This window comes from Brachypodium distachyon, chromosome 2, assembly GCF_000005505.3.
Source record: "Brachypodium distachyon strain Bd21 chromosome 2, Brachypodium_distachyon_v3.0, whole genome shotgun sequence".
Taxonomy (NCBI): Eukaryota; Viridiplantae; Streptophyta; class Magnoliopsida; order Poales; family Poaceae; genus Brachypodium; species Brachypodium distachyon.
Window position 1 is genome coordinate 46,147,660 of NC_016132.3, and position 17,381 is coordinate 46,165,040.

A 17,381-nucleotide genomic window follows, 5' to 3' on the forward strand; every position below is an offset into this window, starting at 1 on the left:
TTATGTAGTGTTTTGTCCATCCTATATGTGTCCCGCATTATTTACCACAACCTTTTTCCCCTCGACAGTTACAACTCAAGACGGGCATTCAGTTTAACCGACCGAACGGTTCTATACCTCCTTTTTTTTAAAAAACTTTGGTTTCTTGCAAAATCATAAACGATCAGTTCTCAGCAAAATCAGAAACTGATGTTTTTCAGAACCAAAATTTGGGTTCGGTTCTCGGTTCTAACCGAACTAAACCGATCCGTGGCTCCTAGAAGATGCCTTTGCGCACTAGCCCTTCGTTATCAGGGACTGTGACTTTGACGAGAGAAAAGAGCTGGAGAGGAGCAAGTCGACAGTGTGGCAGTGTTCATTTTCTTAATGCACAAGCCCAAGGACTGGAGTCTTCTTTACGAGCTGTTGGATTGTTTCCTTTACTGATCGTTTGACACCCATAATTTGGGGCTAGAATTATGTAATTCATTTTGAATTTCAGAAACCAACTTATTTGGTTTGCACGGAATTGTTCATAGGAATTCAATGAAAGTTCTCATGAAATCAAACTACAACTAATTCAAATTTCTCTGTAAAAGTCCATCATTTCTCTGGAACTGTCCCCCACTCTACAAATCATATGGTAGACAAACGTGATTTTTGAACCTGCAATTCAAATTCAACCGAATAAAATCCTATCAAAAATTAGATTTCCATTAACGGAGGGATGCCAAACTGAGTTGAAAATCATGAATGTTGGTTATGCTACATCTCATCCACCTGCAAATTTCCATGAAACACCACCGTTCGACTTGTGTAGCATTATCACCCCAAACCTTCTCGTCCTCGACGACAACGGTGACAGTGTAGCACTGTTCATTTTTTTTTATGCATAAACTGGAAGATTAAAGTCTTGTGTATAAAACACCACCGGTGGCACACAAGCTAAGTGCCGGCGCCCGTTGCAGCCGGCGGCGGCGCGTAGAGCGATCTGAGCTGGCGGTCGACGAGCTTGCTGTGGTTGAGCGCCACCTGCAGCTCGACGTCATCGGCCCACCACTGCTCCAGCCCGTGCGCCGCCAGGAACTTGCTCGGCCCCTTGGACACCACCAACATCCTCGCCACCCCTGCAGCCTTGCTGCCGCCATTCCCGCCGCCCCCGCCGCCGACCGCCACGGTCGCCGTCCCGCTCGCCGCGTCGCTGTAGTAGCAGCAGATGTAGTCGTTGGTGTTGATGTACAGGTGCGGCAGCCACTTCCCCATCCCGGCCCGCGCCAGCGACGCCTTGGCCTCGCTCTCGCCGCCATCGGCATCCGCAGCGGCTTGCTGGGTGCCGCCGCCGCCCGCGTAGGGGATCCACGCGCGCACGCGGCCCCACAGCTCGCCGGCCGTCTCGGCGAACCCCCTGAGGCTCATGGCCAGCGACACGGACGGCGGGTTGAACACGTGGCACTCCACGAAGACGCCCTCCTTGGCCAGCGCCTTCCCCACCTGCAGCGCGAACCCGGCGCCCAGCGAGTGCCCGCCCACGCACACGCTGCCGGCCCCGAACCTTCGCGCCGCGCCCCGCAGCGCCGCCAGCGCGCCCGCGAAGCGGACGGAGCCCTTGAGGCTGTCCCAGGCCAGGAACCGGAGGTCGTCCACGACGTCGCGGCGGAACGTGGGCGCGCTGAGCAGCGTCCCGCGCAGCGCCACGACGGCCGCGGGCGCTCGGGCGGGGCGGAACGGGATGTAGTCCGACAGCGCCGCCTGGCGGTCCCACTCGAGGACGGCGCCGTAGATGGAGCCGTCGCGCTCGTCGACGAGCGGCTGGACGAGCCTGTACTTGAAGGGGCGCCACCACTGCGGGGCCAGCGCGGTGCGGGCGTCGCGCTTCTCCTGACGGTCCAGCTCCAGCAGGTACGCTCCCTGGATGAAGCACGCGATCGCCATCCGCCGGTAGTTGGGGTTCTTCCTGCATGATGAATCCACATTGCAACAAACGAACTTACGGAGTACTTTTCTGTAATTAATTACCAGGAGCCAAGCGCGGAGTACTTTAATTTTGGTGCAATGCAACCGTGCGAGTGAGTGTATTGTATTGTTACTGACCAGCTTGAGCTAAGGAGATCTCGCCAGCTCGTGCACGACAGCTTGCGGGGGCCGTACACATGGAACTCGAACGGACTTGCCACAGCAGGCGCCGCCGTCGTCGCCGTATCACTGGCTTTCTGGTTCGCCGCCGGCTTGGCCATCGTTCCTTCCTCCACTGTGAAGTCGCGAGCAAGGCAGTGCTGAAACGGTTAGGACCGACGCCGAATGATATGCAGCCTGGGCAAGAATTGATTGCTTCCAGCTGAAAAGAATCGGAGAAAGCGCCTTGGAACTTTTTACCCTTGTCTTTGTTCCATCATCAGGCTCAGGCCGGAATATGGAACCTGCTTCCTTTTTCCTCAGTCGCGCATTTCTATACTAAGTTAGAACCAGTGGATTACAGTTAAGGCGCACACGATTCGCCAGCTTTTGGGGGATGCCAATCAGTCTCATCCTTGCGCTACAGAAAGATACGCTCAACGTCGACGAGAAGCATCTAAACGAAACTGCCACTAGCACAGAATGTGCATAAATGAGGTACTTGCATGATGGAAATAAGGCTGCAGGAATCTACCCAAGACCCAGCAAATCACTTGAGGATCAAAGTGTCAAAACTCAAACTGCCTCTGCACTGCGTTAAATTTGTACAATATGGTGACGACAAACTGTACATGCCAAGACCATTTTCTGAATTTGATTTCGCCAGGTCAGGAGATTCAATTGCAAAAGAATATATCATGATCATTTGCATGAACCATGACCATATGAACTACAACTGCTATCTGAACACAAGTACACCTGATAACTTGTAAAAGAAAATTCTCACAGCTACCTGACATACATAATCTCCACTAGCTGCTAGCTGGTTGGTCATCATTGGCTGAAGATGCCTGTTTTTCCGCAGTCAACTTCTCTAGGCGTTTCTTGAGGTAAGCTTGCCTGAGTTTCTCTCTACGAGCCCAATCCTGCTCTTGTCGCCGGGATTTCATTGTAGAGGCCTTATCCCTTGCCTCACTCACTTCCTCGTGAACCTCCCTGCAGACATGCCATGGTTCAAGTTAGTGAAAGACCTGAGAGAGATTATTGTCGACGAGAAACAAAATTGTTGAAGTCGGAAGTTCAATGATATCACTAGTGATGGCATAATGTGGTACATGCAAGTGAATACAGGCAATCAACGGATCTAGATGAATCCTTCGTCTTAACATTTATACTGATCTACGAAGCATCAGATTTAAATTTGGGTATACAGCTTTTGTACTATTTTGTATTTTCCCGCTTAAACAATTCCTGGAGCAATGTGGATCTTTGAAAATCATCCCAGTTTCTACACAAGATACATCTCTCTTAATTGGACCGGTATTGTTCACTCGATTCGCTCCATGGTCTCAACTCCTGCACATCTCCTGATGTATCTGGATCTCTCCACACAAGGTCTGCAACAAAGCAGATTTCCCCAGGCGTCTGCAAGCTCTTTAATTATTTTGCATTTGATTGATCCAGTATTCCAGGAGGTGCCCGAGAAGTTGGCACTTGGCATGGCTCACTGTATCGTAAATATTCACCGCTACGATTGTACGACTAACTACTATTTTTAATTATACTCTATATCCCAGTTTACAAGGCCTCCACATTTCCGAGGTTCAACTTTACCCATCAATTTGACCAATAAAATGTGGATTATGTGCACAAAAATTATACTCCCTCCGATCCATAATAAGTGTCTCAAGTCTAGTACAACTTTGTACTAAGTTAGTACAAAATCTGAGACACTTATTATGGATCGGAGGGAATATCACTGAATTTGAAAGTCTCCAGTGGTACAATTTTTATGCCACATAACTCATATAGTCATAAACTATTGGTCTAACTGATGATTATAGTTAAATCTTGAAATATGTGAGCACCTTATAAACTGGGACGGAGGGAGTACTTAGACAAATTTTAACTATGACAACAGATTAAGGAAAAAATATGACACATAAGATCAAAGATCATCAGAAGGAACGAACAGGCTGAAAATAACAGAAAATTTTAGTTAATGGTTACTTCGACAGAAAGATGTTGCAATGAGGGAAAAAAAATCAAGGAACATAAAAAATTAACATATGCAGTTTTGTAGTCGCACCTACCACCACGATGTGCAATGCACCCCTTACTAGTAAACAGTTCTGGTACTTTATAGACTACAGTTACCGGTAGTCTACACATAAAGCAGCTAAACACAGCTTGCACACTAAAGCAGCTAAACACAGCTTGTACAGATTTGCAAACTGCCTTACTGACAGAAAGAGGATACTAGTCAACAATGTGTTGCCTGTTCGGTTTAGGGGCATGAATGTTGTGATGGGTTGCAACAAGTCATCTATGGGCTATTGGGCATCTCATGCTAAACAAAGCAATTGTGCACGATATGCCAGCATTAAAAGGCACAAAATGGAAACTGCGACTGGGAGCCCAATTCATGTTCAGTGGTATGCAAGCATCAAATACTTACATGTGTTAGGGATACCAGTTCCAACCTTTTTATACATATCTGCTAAAGCAACACTTCCATTTTGGTTTCTCAAGAACAAACAAGGAATGCCAAATAACACATTTCATGGATGATATAAATAACACAGAAGTTTAGTGGTGTCAACGCAGCAACTGTTCAAAGAGAACTGTATGTCCATACCTGACAAAGCGCTTGTGCTCATCTTGGTCAATTGTTGTACCAGTTCGTCCAAGACCCATTGGTTTGGCATTTGGCATAGAATCAACACACTCATTTTCTGGTTCTGTGTTCTCAGAGACAGCATGGCTATCTGGCTGCCGAGGCTCATTGACTTGATAAAAACTTTTCTGGAAGAAATCAACACAATATTTCTCTTTGTCTTCTTCATCAGGTAGCTCGCCTCTTGATAATTTTTCATACAACTCTGCCTTCTTTTCTAGGGCAGAATAACACACAGAACCATCTTTCACAGCTTTCAGCTCCAACTTATCTCTATTGCAAAAGAAAATATTAGAGAGATATCAGTTAGGTCAAGAGCATGTGTCAGAGCAAATTGAAAAGAATTGTAGAGCAAATGAAACGAGATACCAACGCGTGACAACAGAATGAAAAAAAAATGACACGTTGACATTACGAAATGAAGATGCTTAGAAAAAGTTACATGGAAAGAAGAAAAGAGTTCGGCTATTATTGGACGGCAGTCCTGTATGTTCATACTTCATAGTACACGAGCAACTGACCAGCAAAAATCAAATAGCTGTTAGCAACTTAGCAGGCGTCTCATTTCAATTAGATTCACTCTTAATTTCCAACACATGTTGCTAGGGAAAACCAAACCATTTTGTAGTGGAAAGCCAAACAATGTACCAGCACATGCAACCATTCCTTCCCCCGACAAAAAAATACAACAGTTCCCTCCTTTATTTTCTAGCGGTACCACCGCCAAGGAAATGATTATAAGTGTTCTTCTCATTCAAGAAATAATTCAATGATACCTTATACAAAGAGACAGCAAACAATGATCTCGACTAACTACTATATTTAATTATACTCTATTTTGTAAACAACAACAAGAATTATGGGACGGAGGGAGTAGTACTTTTTCTTAAGATCCAGCTTGCATGTTAATAATAGCAAATATGAACCTCCTGCAACTTTTTTTGTCACAGAATCCAATATTATTATCATGGAGAAATCCTGACTTACGACTCAGTCCTCATACTAGAGCAACAAGCACCTAATGCTGATACAAATGAAATTCTTCCTTCCTAACACAAATCACAAAAACAATAATTGGTAAGAGCATCTACAAAGATAGAGTCGGATGCTATCTCTTGTACACATGACACATCCATGTCACACAGAGTCACAGAGTAGTAGAAACAAAAAGATAATGGTTTCTCTCTTAAAATGTCCATACATACTTAATGCTTGCACGGAATAAAAAATATTGTGATCAACACTGAATTTTATCTTTGTGAACTATTTACGATTTTGTGTTGCCTGGTTGCAACAATTGGAAATTTTCATTATATGCAATCTCCTGAGAAAAATGATTCGTGAACGTGTTTATATTGATTTTTCTACTCCAAACATGATTCCCGGATTTAATCATCTATTCATGCATCGTAGTTATTGCAGCTAGCAACACAAATAGCCCAAAAACATAAATTTCAATGTTGATCCCACATTTGTCAAACTCATGGAAGCATTGAGTACTATAAAGACAATTTAAGAGGCAACCAATTAATTAGTTGTATCTAGTGTTGTCACTAGATTGTCATTGAGGAGTAGAAGAGAAAAACAGCTGAATATACGTCTTTACCTCTTGCTAGAGAGGGTACATATAGGGAATCTAAACCAAAGGGCATGCCATGGATGTAAACTGCTCTTGTGGTTTGTTTTGGCCAAAAGCACATGACAACCTAATCTCCTGAAGCAGTGGCAGTTTTAAAGTCCAGTACAGTATCAAATTGCACCCGCATGCCTTCACAGATAAAGATTAGGGCTACTTAATTCACTTATGCTCTTGCTAGAAAGAAACCCTATCGAGAATCTAATACCTAACCAAAGGGCACGCCATGGGATTGATTCAGTAATTATCCTCAAAACTAACATCAAATGGCCACGCCGACGCTGCAATCACACAGAAGAAATAGCATAAGCATGATAACTGTGGACGTACTTGTGTGCACGTGCGTCTACGCCGGAGTTCTTGGCGCCGAGTGGGTCAGCAGGGCCGGAGCGCTTCTTGGCGCGGCGGAACTCGCCGGTGGCGTCATGGGCGGCGGCATTTCGAGCTTCCTCCTGGGTGCGGTAGAGCTGGGCCTTTAGGTCGAGCAAGGATGCGGCGCCGACGCCCTCGATGGCCTTGTGCTTCTTCGGCATCACCGCCGACTCCGTCAGCCATCCGAGCGACTCCGTCCGCCGCTCCTTCGGACCACTCTTCTGCGCCGGCGGCTGCGGAGCGGCCGCGGAAGAGGAGGAGGACGGCGCGGTATCTGCCGGCGACGACATCATGGCTGTGGCGATTTGGGGAGGACGGGACAGGGGATAGTTATTTTTGCGGGATAGTTGGCAGAGGGATCGGTATTCGGTGGGGAAGGGAAAGGGGAGGGAGGTCAGGAGGTGTGGGCTGGGCCGGCGGTTTTTGGGAACTCGACGTTGGCCTGTGGGCTGGAGTTCAATATTTTGGGCCGACCAAGTAAGCAGAATCTAGAATGTTCTTCCGGGCCCGCCCGCCGCGCCAGGACGAAAGCCTCCAACATGTGGCGCACCGTGCCCTTCCGTCTCTCGCTGGCCGCTGGTCTGCTTGTGGTGAAACGCGACACGAAAATTCCGACCACAGCCGTTTCTTCTACGCAGCTTTTCTCGGTTGCTCGGCCAACTGCGCAGAAGCCATAAACCCGCGGCGGTCCATGGCGTGCAGCTTCTCCCCTTCCTCCGCCACGAGGCTGCAGGCCTTGGAGGCGGCGGCGGGCGGGAAGAATGCGAGGATCCCTCTCAAGGCGTCCGTCTCGCCCCCGCTGAGATCGCTCGGAAGCTGCAAGGCGGCCCGGCAGGAATTCGAGGGCGCTACTCAGGATCCCAGCGTCTCAGGTACCACCTGTCAGCACTGCTTGCTTTCTGCGCTAGAAATTTATGTCTCGATCCAAGGTAGAAGCAACTTTGTAGATGAACTACTTCATGAAACCTTTTTACTGCTCTTGTTCTGTTATTTCGATAATGGAATCCGGCTGCTGAATCGCTCATGCGGGCGTTTGGAATGATATATGGCTACTGTTACCTGTGGAACCGTTTGATGATATAGTGAAAAGAATTGCACGACAATAGAATATAGGGTAAAGTATGCATGATCTACTTGAAATTGCAATAAGCTTGTGTACAATTGAAATAAAGAACTACGAGAATGTTTTTTTTCAAGGAGGAAATAACTACTCCTTCCGTCCCATATTAAGTGCCGAAATATTACATTTATCTAAACATATTTAGTATATAGATACGACAATTTTTAGAATTTGAGTCACTTGATATGGGACGGAGGGAATACATATTTGACTTGTCTCTCCAGTAATATCTGGAACAAGGTAGTGATGTCTAACTGAAGCAATGCACAATGTTCTGATCGAATGAGATTGTGTTGCAGTCTTGCAGATGCTTTAAATCTGATCAGTACTTAGCAATCCGAAGCCAAATTTAGAAGTTATGTATTTCCCACGTAGCATCCTTGTTCTGAACTTCCGCTGCTACTGCTACCTTAGTTATTACCACTAGGTGACTGACATTGCCATCTTGTCTTCTAAAGTTTCTTCGGCACGAACCCAGTTGGATCTCCTGGAGCAACTAACATCATCCCCTACATCTGATGGCATTGGTACCTTACAAAATCACCATTTTTCCTTCTCGTTCCTGATCCAACTCTCATGTCTGTGACAACTAACAACAATGTCTCCTTATGCCTAGAGAGTGGCGCCCCTGTAGAATCCCGCCCGCTCACTACCATCCGCGAGCAACTGTCAGCACTTTACGGTGAAAGGGGCGGTGAGTTCACCCTCCCTATGGGAAAGAAGCTCAAGGAAGGCCTGAAGGCCCTCAACTCGATGACCGTGTCGCAGAGGAGGAACATCAAAAGGCAAGCCATGCTCACCAAGGTAAGCGGGCGGAATGACTCGGTGTTCTTTGCAACTGTCGGGGCATTTGTCCTTGTGCCGCCTTTAGCCATTTTGGCTATTGCTGTCCTAACTGGTTATGTCCAACTATTGCCATGAACAAAAAGGTGCAGGTTTTTAGTGGCCATCTTCAGACTTATCATACACATGAAGGTACTTTTGCTCTGCAAGAGAATTGTATTTGTGTATATAGTCAGAACTTGTATATGAAGTAGGGATTGATCGATTAAGCGCCTGGTATGGCGTGAGTATGCTGTATCCATTAGGCACGAGGAACATCAATAAAAACTTAAAACACAACAAGGAAGACAAGTAACAAATGTAAAATGTCAACAGAAAGAAGGAATTGAGTAGAAATTGTTATCCCGTGCAGTGCATATGTAAACAAATTATATTTCTGTTACATGTTCAGATGGCTAATCTCTTCAGAATTAGCAGTGAGAAATGTTGCACATGCTTGCTCCTGACAAACCTGAAAAAAATAGTTTGCACAGAGAACATAGGCATCACAATTCTGAATCTTCCAATCATTTTTCTTCTCTGAAGAAATGTATCTGCATCTGTCTGCACTCAAGCAGTCCAAAATGGTGTCTTGTAAGATCTAAAATCCATCCCACAACATACAACACCAGAGGCTCCAATCCTCTGCAATCTCAACAGAAGTTTAAAAACTGTACAATCTTCTTTAAGGCATGCCTCTCAAACCAAACAAGTTACGAAACAATTTAGCAGCGTTGCCATCTCCCCCTTTACAGATTTCACAACACCAATCTTCCCGCAGTCTTTTTTATTTATTTGGGGACTTCACTCTTGCACCATGCCCAATTCCTTCCGAAGAGTGGTCGGATAGGTCCTGTGATTATCGGTAGGTCTTAGCTGCTCAACCGGGAGGTGTCCTTGTTTCATCATGTAGCTCCATCTATCTATCAAGAGGTAGAGAAAAGCTAGGATGGAGACCTCAACAGTGAGGAGACCGGTCCACAGGCTCACGCTCTTGGTGGTTCTTTCATGGTACGTACGGAGGCCAGTGTAGACGTTTGCGATGCCCGTGGCACAAACGGTCACGCCTAGAAGCCAATGGGAGAAGTACCACAGACTCCTTGCCTTGACACCTCTGTAGAGATAGAAAAGGGATTAGGTTCAGGTCTGATCTTTGTATGAAGCATGAAAAGGTTGCCAATTTTGCAAGCTACTACACCCTACCGGATATCAGCTTCCTTACCTTTCTGGTCTGAAGAAACCAATGAGGGGCTGAAGCCACATGAATCCATACAGTGCCAATCCTACTCTTTGGTGACTGTTACTGAAGGAGTTCTCAAAGTTCATCACGGATAGAGCCACACCGCCGGTAGCAAGAAGTACTGCTGCGATCTGCAAATCCAATCGAGCATGAAGAATGAATCCGGCACTGTATAAAAGAACAAGGAAACAGAAACATCTCCCGGAAAATTCTATGTCCAGTGGAAGATACGAACCTGAGAAATGACATGGCAGTAGAAGAGGACTCTGATGCATCTGCCGCTTTTCGATTTGCTTGACATCCTGACCAGCAGTATCCCTACGGGCATCAAGAAACCAAAAGAAGACCAGTGGAACAGTGCGTGCAGCTTGAGCTGAAATGACTTTTTGGGCATCAGCTGCAAGAGAGTAAAATCTTGCTATCAGTAGCTGATTGGCAGTATAACACCTCTTGTTCCCAAAACAAGTTGGTCAGTGTGACAATGATCTGTTCCCGGATGAATGTAATTCAGAATCAAGTATCTTAAAATGCGATGGTGAAAACCGGAAATTAAATGCAAGGTAACCACTCTGATTACCTCCAAAGGATGCGCAGTCTTGTTTCGGCTCTGATCGAGTTCCTCCTTGGAATTTGACGAGCCATGGGATGGCGGTATAACAAGCGAAAGAATCACGAAACTTGCGAACAGAACCAGCAGTCCTTTTCTCCCGGACACCAGCATTTGTGCTACTCAATTGTGGTTCCTAAACTGGAGAAGCACTAACCAGGAAAAAATTCTTACAGTGAACGATGAGAATGAGCGGAACTGCAGAAAGAACAGCAGAACTGGATGCCTTCCGGTCCTCTCTATTTTGATATGAGGCTCCCTTTTGCTTGGTGCCCTGCAATATATTATGCCTGATCGAAATGAGAGGGGAGAAAGAGGCTTTTGAGCGCATTTCGGCCGAGCTTTTGTATATCTCCGTGGTGGTGGTTATGATGGTGTGGGGTTAAGCCGGTTAGGGGGAGGAGAGAGGCTTTTGCCGCTCCGTGGCCGGTGGCGCGGTTGCGGTGCGGCCCGACGCGGCAAGGAGAACTGCTTGCTCCAAAGCGTCGGTGCGTCACAAGCTGGGACGCAAAAGCCGGTTCCAAAGCTTTGGTGCTCGTCTGACGGTGTGAGTGCCCACCTGCCAGCACTTCCTCTGCTACTCGTCCGGGCAGACCAAAGTTCCAGAAACTCTTCAAAATTTATGTCCTTTGAGCCACCCATGAAAGCAGCCGATTTGGTCCAGAATTCAAACTTTGAGCTGAATTTCGCTGAAAATTCAAAAAATAAAATAATTTCAGTTAATATCGTTCAGAATGAAAAAAAAAACAAATTCGTCCTTTGAACGAATTTGTTAGCAAAGTTTCAATTCTTTCTGCTTGGAATCGATTTTTATTTACCGAGAAAAGTTTGCCCATCCTGGACAGCTGAAATGAGTGGGCATTCTCAAAGCTACTTAGGCCTCTCCCAACACCTCTTGCTGGTGTCGTCAATTAATCATCTACGCCAGTATTTTGTCTACATTCCATCGAGATGATGAGTATTAAGTGACATGCAAGCTTAGATGCGGTTAATAAGAGACGCTGCATCAGGAGTGGCCTTACAGCGTTCAGTCTTCTGGAGTTTTATCTTTATACTGGGACATTCATATCCACGCCGGTGTCCAGCTGGAAACTGAACCCTACAAAAGTATCCCCATGGTCAGTTCACCACCTACACGTCTGCACGTCTGGTGCTCCAATAGATCAGTCCATGCATGCATGGCCTCGTCTAAGATACCTCCTGGATAGCTAAGCCACCAGTGTCTGATCAGGACAGGAGTAGCTTTCACTCCGATTCGTGTGGTTTTTGGCAGCAAACCAAGAGGAGGGGGCATTTGAAGCCGTGGAGATCGAAGATTGCATGACTGGGAGATGTGGTCTTCATGCATAGCGTAAGAGGCCGCAAAGCTAGTGGTCGTTGCTAATGGGAGCACCGGTTGACGAGTCCCTGTCATCTACCATACCCGCACAATTTCTTGCATGTATCTGTCGCGCTAGCCGGTTCCGTTACACGATCATTAGATACGGCGATGTGCGGGTCAGTTGGTTACGTTTCTTGATGGAGTAATGAGTGAGCATTATGACATCTACGTACCGTGGGAAGTGGCAACTGTATTGTATTTATTTATCTAGACTAGATGGTGTTTATGATCAACATGCCTGAATCAAGCAAAATTAACGTTTATGATCAGCATGAACTCATCATTGTAGGGTAGGCGAATCCAGAATTCCAGATGAGCAATAGGAAGATAATTTTGCGCATTCAGCTCAGTTTCACAAACGATGGTTAAAAATTGTTGTAAATTTCAAAGAACCACCTTTTTTGAGGCAGTTGTCTCACCGAGTCCTAGTTTTTATAATTTGCTCGCAGAACCACACATTTTCGGTCAGACTGTCTCAACTAGCCCAAAACACAGGTTTACTGGGTCGGGTCCGATCTGGTCCGACGTGGCACCTGACAGGTGGGACCCACCAATCAGGAATCTTGTTAAACGGGCTTAAACCAGTCTTTTGGGCTAGTTGGGACAGTCTGACCGAAAATGTGTGGTTTTGCGGATAAATTAACGGAAACTGTGATTCAGTGAGACGACTGCCCAAAAACTGTGGTTTCTCTCAAATTTACTCACACTGTTTAAATATAGCAAGGAGATAGATCAAGATCGAGCTGACAGACCTGATGACAGCCATTACGCAACACACTTATATAGTGATTAGTGACTGGCAATTTTCTACACCCAAATGCAATAATTTCCCCAAGCTTTGCCCGTAAGGGAAACAGCTAAGATATACTGACAACAAGCGAGATTATGTTCTACAAATCTCCGACCAAACACACACATCTTAATATCTTACGGCACACGCTGGTGACGAAATCATACACCTTTTTGCATGCATGCTATGAGGTCCGTATATACTTTGTTTGGAACTCACTATATCGTGGACCAGTCACAGACACAGCCTTTGGTCTCCACCATTATGTGATTATCTTGTTCATCGTAAAGCTTTTGGTCTTCGGTTTATTTTTTCGCAGTGAATCGGTGATAAAGTGTGGACATTGACGAGTCAATTAGGGCTGGCAGATGATCATTCACAGAATCACAATCGGAATGCAGCTCTTAAGTCTTGCTGATGTGTTCCGGAAATATAGATTCCTTTGGCAATCCCATAATCTAGCAACACTACGGAGTACTAAACTTTCTTCAGATGTTCTACCGCCGTGGAAAGCTTCTGCTCCGTACATATTGTCGGAAATATGCAATAATAAATTTGTTATTATTCATATTTCCTTGTTCTTCACGTGTGGGAGATGGTAGGAGGACGCTTTTCTGGTCTGATCGGTGGCTGCGGGGAATTCTCATTCGTGATGCGTTTCCCAGGATTGCGAGCTTGGTCCGGCCCAAGTGGATCCAGGAGCGTTCGGTCCGCGACGCACTCCTTGGCGCTTGGCTTGAGGATGTGGGGCCGGACTTGGATGCTACGGTTATTGGGGAGTTTCTCACGCTCTGGGAATGGATCCAGGAGGTTCATTTGGAGGACGGGGTGGCTGACACCGTGGTTTGGAACTGGTCTAAGGATGGGATCTACTCGGCTAAAAAACGCCTACGCAAACCTGTTTGCGGGGCGGGTGTGTGGCCTGATGGCGTCTGTGGTCTGGTACACGAGGGCTCGGGTGCCGTGCCGGTTCTTTGCATGGCTTGCCGCACGGAACCGTTGCTGGACGGTGGACCGGCTTGCAAGATGGGGTCTTCCGCACTCGGCGAGATGTCCTCTTTGTGATCAGGGGGAGGAGACCATCTCACACTTGCTGTTGGGTTGTGTCCTCTCGAGGCAGGTTTGGAGCCGCCTACTCATGCTTTGGGGCCATGGCGATTGGTGTCCGGATGCGAACTCCAACTTGCGCGAGTGGTGGACCTCGCTTCCCCTTCCACGGCGTGCTCAGCGTGACGTCCTTTCGGCGATCCAGTTGGTCTTTTGGACTATTTGGCGTCATCGGAACGATGTGGTCTTCAACGGCACAACCCCTTCAGTGCACTTGGTCATTTCGACTATCATGGATGAGTTGACGCGATGGACGCATGCCGGGCTGCTTAGGGGTGGTACCTTTTTGTCGGCCCATGGGGCGAGTAGGTGGCTTACTAGCACGTAGTCTTTTTGTGTTTGGTGCCACTTGGTGGCGTTGTACTAGTCTTCTGGCTCTTCTTCTTTAATTGATGATGCATCCGCCGGGTTGCATTCTTGAAAAAAAAAATCCTTTTTCTTGATAAAGGTTATTATCCATGCTATGATTGTATTAACAGGAAACTAAATACATGTGTGGATAAATAAACAAATACCGTATCTTTAAGACGCCTCTACTAGATTAGCTCGTTGATTAAAAGATGGTTAAGGTTTTCTAATCATAGACATGTGTTGTCATTTAATAACAAGGTCATATCATCAGGAGAATGATGTGATGGACATACCCAAATCTAAGCATAGCTTTTGATCGTGTCACTTAAGTTTAAATTGCTAATGCTTTCATTATGTCAAGTATCATTTCCTTAGACCATGAGATCATGCCACTTCTTAGTACCGGAAGAATACTTTGTGGACATCAACCGTCATCTCATAACTGGGTGATCATAAAGATGTTCTTCAGGTATCTCGGAAGGTGCTTGTTGGGTTGTATGGATCAAGACTGGGATTTGTCACATCATGTGACGGAGAGATATCTTTGAGCCCTCTCGGTAATATAACATCTTAATGAGTTTGCAAGCCTGTGACTAATGTGTTTACGTGGATATTATATTGCGGTACGGGTAAAGAGAACTTGCCGGTAACGATATCGATGATCAAATCTCGGGCAAGTAATATATCGCGAGACAAAGGAAATTAGATACCGGATTAATTGAATCCTTGACATCGTGGTTCAACCGATGAGATCTTTGTGGAATATGTGGGAACCATTATGGACATCCAGGTCCCGCTGTTGGTTATTGATATGATCATGTCCACATGTTCTCGAACCCGTAGGGTCACACACTTAACGCTTAATGTCGCTAGAGTTTGATGAGATAATAGATGGTGATATCGAATATTGATTCGGAGTCTCGGATCGGATCTAGGACATCACGAGGAGCTTCGGAATGGTCCGGAGATAAAGATTTATATATGAAAAAGCTGTTTCAGGGTTCCGAAAAAGTTCGGGGTATTTTCGGTATTGACCAGGAATATTCTAGAAGGTTTCGGAAGTTCTCGAAAGGTTCTGAAATATTTCTGAGAATTTAATTGGGGCTCTATATGAATTAATTGGAGCAATCTAATTAATTATCCCCTAATGGGGCCCATTAGGGGAGAGGAAACGTGGGGGACTCCACCACGTGGTGGAAACCACCATACGGTGGAGAACCACGTGCGTGGGGAGGCCGGGCAGAAGGAGGAATCCTTCCGGGACTCCCCTAGCCGGCCCTAGCCTCTTCTTGGAGGAGGGGCAAACCCTGACCACCACCCTTATATAAATAGAGGGGAGGGGCAGGGGGAGAGAACACACCAAGCTCTCAGCTGGATCTCTCTCCCCTGAGCCCCTCTCCTTCTCTCCCGTGCGCAGCGAAGCCCTGCCCGCGGAGTTTTCCACCATATCCTACACCACGCTGTCGTGCTGCCGGGATCTCGTCAACCTCTCCCCCTGTCTTGCTGGATCAAGAAGGAGAGACGACATCAAGCCGTATGTGTGGATACCAAGGAGGTGCCGTACGTTCGGCATTGAGATCGATCTTATCAAAAGTACCACTACGCCAACAACGATCCCGTGATCGTAACGCTTTGTGGTCTACGAGGGTATGATGCTCATAATCCCTCTCATTACTTACATCTAGTAGATATTTTCTTGGATTTCTTCCGCACTTTTCGTAGGAAATTTTTTGTTTTTCATGCAACGAACCCATCACATATATCGTTCAAGATGTCCAGCGTAACATGCTCTGAATCTTAACCGCGCAGTGATTGAAATTGCAAGCACAAGGTACCACTGAGATCTGAGACCAACCTATTCACCTATGTTGTATATGCAATTATGCATGTTGCATGGTTCCAAGAATACAACTATTTGTGTTGCTAATCTTGAAGTGCAGTGCACACAAAACTAGCTACGACGGTTGAGAACCAGCGCGCAGGCATTGCGGAACCTGATGCCCAAGCAAATATTGTCGTTGCAAGCATTGATCAAATCTAGTCTAATAGGCTGACAGTTGCTGGCTGCAGTTTGATCACCTACTTGCTTCCTTAGGATACAAGGCTATCTGATGGCTCTTGGAAATGCAGTTCATTTGAAGCGTAATGATGCCTACGATGAGATCTCGGCCTCTCCAACAACCGTAACCCACCGATGATCGCCACCGGAATATACGATGAAGGCTATCTGATGGATCTTGCTGGGGTCCGGCGCGGGAAGAAATTGCATGCGAGGTCACAAAATGACCAAATTAAACCAAATTAAGTGCCCCCTGATTAGCTCCGGATTAGTTTTGCCGGTGGTTGATGCTGCAACTAATACGCATCCGGGTCACTGGGCGTGGGACCCACAGGGTCCAGTTATAGGGCCCATCCTCTAGCGATCCGGTATTTTTTTTAGTTCAAGACGGTCGATTTCCGTCGCTCGATTAGAAGAATAGAATTGACCGTGCTTATAAGCAACATCGGGCCTGAAAACCGATACAAATGCATGTCTTATTCTATGAACGACAGGTGAGAAAACCTGGCTACGGGCAAACACAAAGCAAAACCGAAAAAATAAGTCACCACCGACAAAGCAAAACCACTCCCACTCCAACGACGCCGTACATGGAGCAGATCCATGCGCTAGAAGAAGGTAGGCGGAACTGGCCTTCGTCGGCGACTGGAGCAAGAGGCTGCCCCGACAGTAAGAGCTCGCGTCTCAGCAAACCCGCCATCCCTGGCGAGGACACCTGCAAGAAAACTCCGCCACCAAACGAGAGCTCCAGAAGCAAGACCTCCAAGGAGGACACGTCGTCCGAGTATGCCGCCGTAACCCGATCCGGACACTAAACCTAAGCTTTCGCTCGGAGAGATGTGACTGAACTGCACGAAGATGCCTTCAACAAGGGAATGACGTCCGAGGACGCCGGCGTCGCCAGCACCGGCAACGTTGATGCAGGGTTTTCACCGGCATCCACCACACCGAACAAGAGCAGACAACTCTGCAGCAAGCCAGAGAGCCGAGGTCCTGACCAGAGGCCACCTCAACACTGCGAGCACCGACGAATCCCGCCACACGCAATGCCATCACTGCTCAGGACGCTGCAACCACCCCACGCCGGGGCGCGACCACCGGAGGTGAGGTCGACGGGGTCGCCCTTCG

The 17,381-nt window shown here is 46.8% G+C and overlaps 4 protein-coding genes across 5 annotated transcripts; 1 reads left to right on the top strand and 3 right to left on the bottom strand.

The window, feature by feature from the left end:
* Positions 1 to 664: 664 nt before the first annotated feature.
* On the bottom strand, positions 665 to 2,602 carry LOC100823055 (GDSL esterase/lipase At4g10955). The gene is made up of 2 exons (XM_003566921.4): positions 2,071 to 2,602; positions 665 to 1,933 (listed from the first exon to the last, which is right to left on the bottom strand). The coding sequence occupies exons 1-2, from the start codon at positions 2,211 to 2,213 to the stop codon at positions 925 to 927; spliced, it is 1,152 nt and encodes a 383-aa protein (XP_003566969.1). The 5' UTR covers positions 2,214 to 2,602; the 3' UTR covers positions 665 to 924.
* A 58-nt stretch (positions 2,603 to 2,660) lies between these two features.
* Positions 2,661 to 7,143, bottom strand: LOC112270804 (uncharacterized protein At4g18257-like). Its single transcript, XM_024459053.1, has 3 exons — positions 6,735 to 7,143; positions 4,730 to 5,041; positions 2,661 to 3,087 (listed from the first exon to the last, which is right to left on the bottom strand). Exons 1-3 carry the CDS (start codon positions 7,067 to 7,069, stop codon positions 2,904 to 2,906), a joined length of 831 nt encoding a protein of 276 aa, XP_024314821.1. The 5' UTR covers positions 7,070 to 7,143; the 3' UTR covers positions 2,661 to 2,903.
* A 209-nt stretch (positions 7,144 to 7,352) lies between these two features.
* On the top strand, positions 7,353 to 9,129 carry LOC100823674. 2 transcript variants are annotated; one of them, XM_024459055.1, is made up of 4 exons: positions 7,354 to 7,648; positions 8,355 to 8,423; positions 8,513 to 8,700; positions 8,826 to 9,081. In XM_024459055.1, the coding sequence occupies exons 1-4, from the start codon at positions 7,468 to 7,470 to the stop codon at positions 8,931 to 8,933; spliced, it is 546 nt and encodes a 181-aa protein (XP_024314823.1). In that variant the 5' UTR covers positions 7,354 to 7,467; the 3' UTR covers positions 8,934 to 9,081. The 2 variants fall into 2 exon arrangements, with proteins under 2 accessions (XP_010232113.1, XP_024314823.1); XM_010233811.2 differs by having other exon boundaries at positions 7,353 to 7,648; positions 8,513 to 9,129.
* Positions 9,130 to 9,224: 95 nt separating this feature from the next.
* On the bottom strand, positions 9,225 to 10,913 carry LOC100824597 (cytochrome b561 domain-containing protein At4g18260). The gene is made up of 4 exons (XM_024459054.1): positions 10,536 to 10,913; positions 10,194 to 10,355; positions 9,941 to 10,089; positions 9,225 to 9,832 (listed from the first exon to the last, which is right to left on the bottom strand). Exons 1-4 carry the CDS (start codon positions 10,677 to 10,679, stop codon positions 9,523 to 9,525), a joined length of 765 nt encoding a protein of 254 aa, XP_024314822.1. The 5' UTR covers positions 10,680 to 10,913; the 3' UTR covers positions 9,225 to 9,522.
* Positions 10,914 to 17,381: the final 6,468 nt, after the last annotated feature.